Source organism: Scardinius erythrophthalmus (genome assembly GCF_964197995.2).
Source record: "Scardinius erythrophthalmus genome assembly, chromosome: 16".
Taxonomy (NCBI): Eukaryota; Metazoa; Chordata; class Actinopteri; order Cypriniformes; family Leuciscidae; genus Scardinius; species Scardinius erythrophthalmus.
In genome coordinates this window covers 10,971,843-10,982,734 of record NC_138236.1, presented here as the reverse complement: position 1 = coordinate 10,982,734, position 10,892 = coordinate 10,971,843, and the positions used below count along the sequence as shown (strand labels likewise).

At 34.9% G+C, this 10,892-nt stretch overlaps 1 protein-coding gene across 1 annotated transcript; it reads left to right on the top strand.

Annotated features, from left to right (window-relative positions):
* The first annotated feature begins 1,375 nt into the window (after positions 1-1,375).
* On the top strand, positions 1,376-8,589 carry LOC308704383 (uncharacterized protein). Its single transcript, XM_081388615.1, has 6 exons — positions 1,376-1,493; positions 5,425-5,511; positions 6,897-6,983; positions 7,470-7,549; positions 7,891-7,997; positions 8,278-8,589. The coding sequence occupies exons 1-5, from the start codon at positions 1,433-1,435 to the stop codon at positions 7,954-7,956; spliced, it is 381 nt and encodes a 126-aa protein (XP_081244741.1). The 5' UTR covers positions 1,376-1,432; the 3' UTR covers positions 7,957-7,997; positions 8,278-8,589.
* Positions 8,590-10,892: the final 2,303 nt, after the last annotated feature.

The following is a 10,892-nucleotide window of genomic DNA, read 5'->3' as shown; positions in this document are numbered from 1 at the left end:
AGTAGTTTTGCCCCGCACTTTCAAGTTTTATGACAGGCAGAAACCTACAACTATTAATTGAATCATATAATAATAATAATAATAATAATAATAATAATAATAATAATAATAATAATAATAATAATAACCAAAGCAAATACATTAAATATTTTCTTATATATCCTATTTTCTTATATTGTTGTCTGATTAAAACATTTGGGGGAGCTTGAAAAAACTACAGAGGGTGTTTTAGCCGTTTCTGCATGAAATTGTAGTATTTAGCGCCATCTTGTGGAAAGATTCTTCCTTGACAAGCCAACACTGACATGTTTTTAGATATGGTAGACACTTCAGAATTTGAATTCACCTGATTATTTTTGATTAGCACATTTGAACATTGTTTTTATAACTTGCATAACAGAATCCTGTCCTTGGGGCTAAAGAACAAAGTGTACTTAGCCTACCATATGAAACCTGTTCAGTCAGAATAATAGTTTTGGTTGTTTGCCGTATTTAAATGTAGGGCTAATCGATCACCACCTGAAGTCGTGGTTGGCAAGGGAAAGTGGTGACTTCCAGATACTACTTGTCAGAACTTATTCCGTAATAATTCCTCGGCTCGGATGCATCGTGATGTAGGCAAACAGGTTCACCGTGTAACTGCTCACAGCTATTGAAACTTGAAAAACAAATAGGCTAGATTGCATCCAGATTAGCCTATTTGAAAATAAATACATTTGAACACATACAGTTGTATTTGGGAAAGTGACGAGGATAAAACGTGAATAAGAAAAAATCTTCTTACGTTAAAAATCTAACAAAATCCTTTTAAAAAATAGAATATAAAAGAAAATTAGTAAAACAGAAATGGCCTTAGAAGTGTTCATCTTTTGTGAGATTGTGAAAACAATCCTTACAAAGTAATACATTAGCCACCTGTGTCCTGAGTAAGCCATCTTGCCTTCCCAGAATCATTTGTTATCATTCCAATGGGTGAATCTAATGTTTGTGTTAAAACAGTAACGTTCAGTCCATAAAAGTCTGAAAGCTCATTTAAATCAAGCGAAACATGTCAAATGAAACTGCTGATAAATGTCTAGAGCATGTCTGGATTTGTCTGTGTGCGAAACTCATAGCTTCATATTCTTTTAGTGGTTGCTTGCTACAAAGGCTCTTAAGACTATAACAATAAAGAACATAAAAACTAAAGAAAATATGCTCTTCATACTTGAAGGGAAAATAGCAAAGAAAATAAATTAACACTTTTGGCCTTAAATGTTATACAACTGAAAGCGAATGACCCTTGTAGCAATACTGTGTTGTTAGTCAGGAGTTTTCCTGTATCTGTTTTAAGCCCTTCCCAGTCTTGTCTCCCACTCTATTTCACATCAGCACACGCTCATATATATAGATAGTAAGAGACAAAGCACTCAGTTCTCCTGTCTCCTCCAGCATGTTCACACGACTGTTCTTTCTCTGGGTGACTGGGGCTTTGCTGCTGCCCCTGAACTGGGGTAAGTAAAAAACGGACCCCCCTTAACCTGTCACAGACATTCATGCGTATTATAAGATGCCATTGTGTCTATACATTTCTTCTGCACAGTAAAATGTCTTTCCCTTTGTAGCTCTTCAACTTTCTTTGTTTTTTTATTTGCCTTAAGCCAACTTGGGTTTATTTAGCAGAAAAGTAGGCCACCGAAGAAATGTCACTATGCTTTTATACTGTTTTACTGTTTCTCTTGGCAATTTGAGGAACAAAAAGTGACAGGGTGATCTGAAAACATGTGGTTAGCCAAGAACACATTATTTATGTCAGTCATGTCTGAGAAATGTTCTATTGTCACATTGCAGGAACTAAAACTTACACTAGTCTATCCTTCGAAAGTTTGATCAAAAGTGACAGTAAATACTTTTACATTATAAAAAATGTATATAATAAATGCTGTTGCTATGTACAGTAAAGGAATAGTTCACTTCAAAATGAAAATTCTGTCATCATTTACTCACCCTCAAGTTGTTTCAAACCTGTATGAATTTCTTTCTTCTGCTGAATACAAAAGAAGATATTTTGAAGAATGTCGGTAACCAAACAGTTGATGGACCCCATTGACTTCCATAGTAGAAAAAAAAAATAAAAAAATACTACGGAAGTCAATGGGGTCCATCAACTGTTTGGTTACCGACATTCTTCAAAATATCATCACATTTCCCACAAACAAATTAAGCAGCACAACTGTTTACAATGATTACAAAAAGAAGAAATGTTTCTTGAGCACCAAATGATTTCTGAAGGATCATGTGACACTGAAGACTGGAGTAATGATGCTGAAAATTCAGCTTTTCCATCACAGGAATAAATTACATTTAAAATATATTAAGATAGAAAACAGTCATTTTAAATGTTAATAATACTTCACAATATTACAGTTTTTACTGTATTTTTGATCAAATAAATGCAGCCTTGGTGAGCAGAAGAGGCTTTTTAAAAAACCTTACTGAAATCTTACTTACCCAAAACTTTGAACATTGCTGCATAAACAATAAATTAAATATTTGTATTTATAAGAGCAATTATATGCTACAGTTGCCACTGATGTGATAAAAAAAATTTACCGTAGATTTAGCTTGCGTTGATGCCCATCAGAGGGCATCACAAACGAGCGAGCATTGGGCCTTATCTGTGGTGGGGGGGCATGACTGGCATGGTTCACATAGATGGCATTTGCTGGGAATTTCCACCGCAATATTGCGGACATTATCTTCATCCGAAAGAATTCCGAAAGAATTTGAGAAGGCTTAAACCCTGTTCTTGGAACATCCAGAATAGCACTGAAGCCAATATGCCAACAGCACTCAAGAGAGCCTAAGCATAAGGTGTGTACACACACACACACACACACACACACACACACACACACACACACACACACACACACACACACACACACACACACACACACACACACACACACACACACACACACAATCTTGTACATATCTTTATGAGGACATTCATTGACACAATGCAATCTCTAGCCGCTTACCTAAATCTTACCCATCACAACTAAGTGCCTAACCTGAACCCTTACCCTAAACTTACCCTTAACCTAATTATAACCTTATCCCTAAAACCAAGTCTTGACCCTCAAAAAGGCCTTTAAAGAGGTCTCAGAAAGTTAGGACCGGCCAAAATGTCCTCACTTTACTCTCTTTGTCCTCACTCCAATGATCTAAAACTCAAACTGGTCCTCACAAAGATAGTTGTACAAGTACACACACACACACGCACGCACGCACGCACGCACGCACGCACGCACACACACACACACACACACACACACACACACACACACACACACACACACACACACTTTTATGAAAGAAGTTTTGTAAATAAAATAAAATATAAAATAAAATAAATGTGAATGGTGCATGAATTTGGAGCGACATGAGGGTGAGTAAATGATGACAGAATTCTTTTTTCTAACTATTCCTTTAAATTATGTTATAAAGGCAGACAGTTCTTTTAAGTAAATTGCATAACCATGATTTAACCAAGAAAACATGAAGAAACATATCCACACTGGGTTCATCTTACACTCAACAAACTATAGCCCAAGGTAGTGTGTCTCATTAACAAAAGAAAGCGAGGGAGGGAGGAAAGGACAGGGTTTTAGGGGGGAAAAAACGTTGTTTAATCTTCTTTAAGGTTAAAGCACATCTATATCGTGTTTCTGCCTGTTGTAAAATGTAGGCAAAAATGAGCCTGCCAAATCGATAGATAGTTTGCCAAGGCCAGTCTCATTTGTTTTTGACAGATGTTATGAAGAGGTCTATTCTGTAAAGGCCAGTACCATTAATGTCGCAATAACAAAACCCATTCAAGTTTGGTGGTATTTGTCCTTCCAGGAATAATGCAGTCTTTTTAAAAATGAAATTACAGACAGATTGTTCAATAGCAAAAAATGGCTTTAAAACTTGAAATTAGGGCTGTCGTTTTAAAGCATTTATTAGTTATGGAAAAGTAACGTTTTATAATAATTTAACGCACCTGCCCCAGGCCTACATAGTTCAGCTTCTGAAAAAAATCATGACTGTTTATGTGTAATATATTTTAAAATGAATAAAATAAAATACATTACTTTTTGTAATGTATATTTGATGCTTTTCTCATTTAACACAAAAATGACTTTAATATAATATAATTTCTCAGCCAAATCGGATATTCGATTAATTCGATTAATTAATCAGCACATCATGCAATTAAAACTTTTAATCGCTTGACAGCCCTACTTAAAATGCATAAAGAAATAAAAATGTTATTTTTGATTGAATCGTTGTGCATGGTTGAGAGTGAATCTGACAAAAATGGACTTGCAATGGCATGCTTAAGAGATAAATAAAATGGAAAATCATCAATAAATGAAAGAAAGAATGTTGAAATTAGAAGGACACAAGTGTTCATTAGCACAGAAAAGTCCATACAAATAGAAAGGTTCATTTGATATTCATCTAAGGCCAAAACAGGACTAAAACAGGTTTGGATCACCTGTCTTCTGGCTGCTTTGTTATCTGACTCTCATTCTCTCAGTGAACACATCATACTTAAGAATGAATAATGCACCACTGGAACACAAGCCCAGACAAATCATACATTTCCCATTCTTGGCAGCTGAAGTTAAAGATGATATGAAGTTGAAGATGATATTATCAACACAATGAATAATAGTTACTCAACACTCAACTATCGTTTTAATTAAAAAAAAGTTACAATGGCAATAACATCATTCAAATTCAAAGATGTTTTTATTATTTTAATTCCATGGTTCTCTGAATACCGAATACTATGAAAATCTTCACTTAAAGCTGAATTAAGATTTGTAAGAGAATATAGAATAATATAATATATAAATATAATATTTCTAAGAATATATAATTTTTATAATGACTCTAAACTTTATAATTTATATTTGCCCCATTCAGGGTTATTATAGTTAACTAAAACTAAAACTAAAACCATAAAACACTGAAATAAAATATATCAAAATAACCTTAAAGCTATTTTATGTCAGTTAGTTGCCAATCCAACATTTATCATTTTCAATTAGTTTAACTTGATGTATTTAAAACACAAAAACTGACAAAAAACACACATCAAATTTACTAAAACTTTAATTAAAATGTATGAAAAAATATGAAAACAAAAACAATTAAAAATATTTTATTAATCAAAAAATAATAAAAACTATAATAGTATCTCAATGATATAACTGCCCCCATTCAAAGGTTTATTTTGCTATAATGGCCAGTTAACTGTACATTATCCCTTACATGCTTATTGTTGTATGATTCATTCAAAAGAATCAGAAAGGCATTAGAAAGAATTAAAGCTCTTCTGATAGACATCCCAATGAAAGATAAAATAATTTTGTCAAATCCTCTCAGGTACTGCATTTAGCAGTGAAGACGATGAAGACGTGACACCAACACCAGACTACGACTATAACTCTACCTTCGACTACTATATGTACAGTAAGTTACCATTATATTCCTGACTACTGTTTGGTGCATTCAGCCAACAGCAGTCCTGAAGTCTTAAGCTGGGACCGAGTTGGGTCTTGTGCATTTTGCCCACTTGGGTTATTATCCCACCTAGTACCAAGTGCAATCCTACATGAAATCCATCTGGGCAATTGATATGGGGCCATTATGGAACCCGCGGACAATCCCATACAGAGCCCATTTTTCAGCCCATTTCGAACCCACATGGGCCCCACATACAAATGTCGGCGGGGTTAAGCTGGGACCTAGGTGGGTCTTGTGCATTTTGCCCACTTGGGTCCCACCTAGTACCAAGTGCAATCCCACATGAAATCCATCTGGGCAATTCACATGGGGCCAGTATGGAACCCGCGGACAATCCCATACAGAGCCCATTTTTCAGCCCATTTCAAACCGACATGGGCCCCATATACAAATGTCTACTGGGTTAAAGATGGGACCGAGATGGGTCTTGTGCATGTTGCCCACTTTGGTCCCGCCTAGTACCAAGTGCAATCCTACATGAAATCCATCTGGGCAATTAACATGGGGCCATTATGGAACCCGCGGACAATCCTACATGGGGCCCATTTTTCAGCCCATTTCATACCCATATGGGCCCCACATACAAATGTTGGCTGGGTTCTGAGGTCATTTTCAATACGATCTGAGAGTGAGAGTCCACGGTGTGATTCGAGATACAGAGTATGGGTTTTAGAGTAAAAATCCTGAGGGTTTTTATTTATTAAGTCGAGCGCACTATTTAATATCTCCCGTATACAGGCGTTGCCAAGCAACGTGGCCACAGCGACCCGACCGCAGCAGTTGATCAGTGAGTTTGAGCCAGCGCAATCATTTACAACTGTCATCAGGCAAATTGACGGGACGCCTTTCCTAGGAGTACATTATCACTTTTTAATGGACACCCTGCAGCCAATCAGAATCGAGTATTCACCCAGACCATGGTATAAATTAAAATAACCTTAAAGCTATTTTATGTCAGCTAGTTGCCAATCCAACATTTATCATTTTCAATTAGTTTAACTTGATGTATTAAAAACACAAAAACTGACAAAAAACACACATCAAATTTACTAAAACTTTAATTAAAATGTATGAAAAAATATGAAAACAAAAACAATTAAAAATATTTTATTAATCAAAAAATAATAAAAACTATAATAGTATCTCAATGATATAACTGCCCCCATTCAAAGGTTTATTTTGCTATAATGGCCAGTTAACTGTACATTATCCCTTACATGCTTATTGTTGTATGATTCATTCAAAAGAATCAGTAAGGCATTAGAAAGAATTAAAGCTCTTCTGATAGACATCCCAATGAAAGATAAAATAATTTTGTCAAATCCTCTCAGATGCTTCATTTAGCAGTGAAGACGATGAAGACGTGACACCAACACCAGACTTCGACTATAACTCTACCTTCGACTACTATATGTACAGTAAGTTACCATTATATTCCTGACTACTGTTTGGTGCATTCAGCCAACAGCAGTCCTGAAGTCTTCCGAGGTCATTTTCAATACGATCTGAGAGTGAGAGTCCACGGTGTGATTCGAGATACAGAGTATGGGATGAAAAACAACGTTGTTCCACGGCAAATATTATGAAATAGTCTATCTGACCACTCAATGCCACAATTTTGACCAATCAGAATCGAGCATTCCAGAGGTATGTGTAATAAAAATGATGGATAACGTTGTTAACCAATATTTAGACGCTGTTTTAACAATCTCACATTTGGTCTGGCTCGATTCTGGCATGTAACACTTAGTTTTCATGGTCCAGTTGTACAACACATACAATTCCCAATGGATAAAATTTTATTTTTTCCTAGAAATGCAATGTTATCAAAGGTTGCAAAAAATCGCAAAATATGTGCATTGCTGTAAATGTAACTGTTTTTTTATGGCTTGTTTCCATTTCAGATGGCACCAACGAACCCATTAATTATGATTTATTTGAAATTCTACACGATACTCGAAATGAAAGAAATCAAGGGAATACGGTAAAGTGGCATACACTCTCTATTAATGTTCTCCAGGCATCACATTTCTAAAAGCCTAATTAACCACCACCTTCTTTTTTGGTACTTGTGACAATTGAAATGAATAGAACTAATTTGGCTATTGCTGTCACTGCATAAAGTGAAGGAATGAATGATTAAACAGACACATAAAAGGAAGGATGACAGGAAAGATGAGGTAGAAACTTTAGAATATCTTTTGAACAAGCAACTGCTTGATGGCTTTGTTTTACCAAGAATGCTGCAGGCCAAATAGGAAATCAAAGAGCAAACTGTCTTGACTGGGAGAAAATATTCTTACTGACTCCTTAACTGTTTTTTAGGATTCAGTGTCAGTGTATAGACACTATGGAATATTAGTAGGATTGATGGCGCTGCAGATCTGCTAGCAAACATGAAAATGACAGTTGACAACGGACCAAAAAAAAAAGTGAGTTGAAAAAGCCAATCACATGCAAGGTCACTGTAAAAGTAATTCACTTCATTGGCTATTATTTATCTCTCCTTTATGACGTTTTACAGAACATTCACATCCTGGAGTAAGAAATGCATTTTTCATGCACAAAGTCTGTATTTAGTCAAAGCTGGGATTTAGGAAATCTCTATTGATTGCACCGTTCTTCACTGTTAGTATATCATAATAGTCTGATCATTTATGATCGTGCTACATGTCAGTGTCACAATAACATGTTTTGTTTTATGTTTCAAAGATATTATGCAGCTGATGTTATCTAAGAGGAAGGACCGGAACATCCTTTCACTGTCTGCACACTGTGGCATCAGTACTGACTTTTTCACTGAATTAAAGTCTGGAGCTTAAAAAAAAACAAAAAAACTTATACTAAACATATCTGTGTGGTTGAAACTTTTATATCTAACTTGAAATGATCACATTGCATTGCATACTGTTTTGTTTTACATGATTTATTGGGTCTATGCATTATCTGAGGAGCTTTTCTAACAAATGTAACCTTTATTCTCACACTTTTGCAAAAAATGTTGAAATAAATCATTATTATCATATATGCTGGTTTGATTTACATGTCTGCAACTTCCAGCTCTAAGTGTGAACTTCATTTATATTTGACAAATTCTTCATGAGGTACTAAAATAATAATTTAAGAACACAAATATGCAGGCTAAAATCACTGAGAACTGGATAAGAGACAGATGTTGTTATTATTTATACATTTAATCATTTAGCAGACGATTTTATTCAAAGCATCTTACAAATGAGAACAGTAGAAGTAATCAAACCAACAATAGGGCAATAATAAGTGCTGTGACAGCCAGCTAGTCTAGCTCAATACACGTCAAGGCTATTTTCGTAAATGAAAACTGAAACTAAGACTAAAACTATTGGTCAAAAAACATTTTTGTAAACTGAAATAAAACAGAAATTTCAACATAAATGAAAAACTAAAACTAAATGAAACTAACAATTACAGAAAAACTTAGCAAAATTAGCAATGCATGCTAATTAAAGCAAAGTTTCTGTATAAAAGGTCAGAGGTAAAACATTTAGCTTTGTTTAATAATGATTACAATTTACAACAATCACAAATATACACATCTCACATTATTATTATTGTTGTTGATGATGTTAAATACATTACTTTAATTACATTAAATACAGTACTCTTCTTGCTGGATCTGCTGCTTTTAACACAGTTAACCACCAGATCCTCCTGTCAACCCTTATGACAATGGGCGTCTCAGGAACTGCACTACAACGGTTCAAGTCTTGCCTCTCAGGTAGGTCCTTCAGGGTGTCTTGGAGGGGCGAGGTCTTCAAGTCACAACATCTAGCTACTGGGGTGCCTCAGGGCTCAGTGCTTGGACCACTTCTCTTCTCCACCTTTCTGACTGGATGAAAAACCACCATTCAACTCAACCTTTCAAAGAATGAAACTGATTGTGGTCTCGCGCCAGCCCAACACTTCATCACAGTTCCTCCACTCAGCTAGGTCCGTCAACCATAACTCCTTCCACGAGAGCCAGGAACCTTGAGGTTGTGATTGATGATCAGTTAAACTTCACAGACCACATTTCTAGACTTGCCCGGTCCTGCAGATTTGCCTTTTACAACATTAGGAAGATCGGGTCCTTCCTATCAGAGCATGCTACACAACTCCTTGTCTAAGCTCTTGTACTATCCAGTCTGGACTATTGTAATGCCCTCTTGGCAGGCCTTCCAGCATGTATGGTCAAACCTCTGCAACTGATCAAGTCGAAGAGAGCGCAGCATCACACCAATCTTCATCAATTTGCACTGGTTGCCAATAGCTGCTCACATCAAATTCAAAGCAGTGATGTTATACCACGATTATTATAGTTCTGCATTTTAAATTTTTTATTTTAATATCATTTTCAAATTTCCTATAAATTTCAGTTTAGTTTTAGTTAGTTTCATTAATAGTTTTGTCAATTTTAGTTTAGCTTCTATTTTGTGAACACATTTCTATTTAGTTTTTTATAAATTTAGTTTCAGTTTTAGTAATTATAGTTTGGCAGAGTTAATAGAACACTTCCAGTTACGGACATTTAATTTCAGCAAAGTTTAATGTATGCAGTTTACAGTTAACTTAAGTTAAGTTGTGAAAACCTCTTAATAATTAAAATATATATATATTTTTTTGAGGATGAACAAAGAACCAAACATATGCAACTAAAAAGTAAAAATTATTCATTCACACTCATTAATATTAGTGTATAAGAAAAAGAAAAAAATATGCGTATGATTATTATTATGATTATTCTTTAAGGTTATTTCTATGATTAATACTTTCAAACATTATTCTTGTATTGATCCATTTATGCTTTTTGTCTCTTACATCTTTTAAAATCACATACTCATATTCAAATGTTCTATTCAGACCAGACATTTAGTAGGCTATATTTATACTCTGACAAATGTACGTCTATTTCTGGGCTAGACATGCCATTTGTTTTTTTTGTTTTTTTTTTTCCCGTTTCTGCTCCGTGTGGGATCTTGTCTAATATGTGTGGTGGTAGGCTATCTTGTTTAGTTTCACATGAGATGGTTATCTTACTTGGAATTAATGTACAGCTGTATTCAGTGTTCGAATTGTGTCAAAGCTCTTGGGGGGTCCCCCCCCACCCCACCCCACCCACAAAAAAAAAAAAAAAAAACTAATAATATACATATTTGTATTTATTTATTTCATATAATAATATAATTTCATTTACTTTACTTGTGAATTTCATTTACTTGGTGTGTTTCAGAACGTTTTTGCAGCTGAGCATTTACTATATGTAAAATTAAATAAAAATCTATGTAATAACAAGATGTAATTATAGCATT

Coding starts and splice junctions, on each gene's coding strand:
- LOC308704383 (XM_081388615.1), top strand. CDS start 1,433: ATGTTCACACGACTGTTCTTTCTCTGGGTGACTGGGGCTTTGCTGCTG. Junction 5,512..6,896: donor CTTCGACTACTATATGTACA/GTAAGTTACCAT, acceptor AAATCCTCTCAG/ATGCTTCATTTAGCAGTGAA. Junction 6,984..7,469: donor CTTCGACTACTATATGTACA/GTAAGTTACCAT, acceptor TTTCCATTTCAG/ATGGCACCAACGAACCCATT.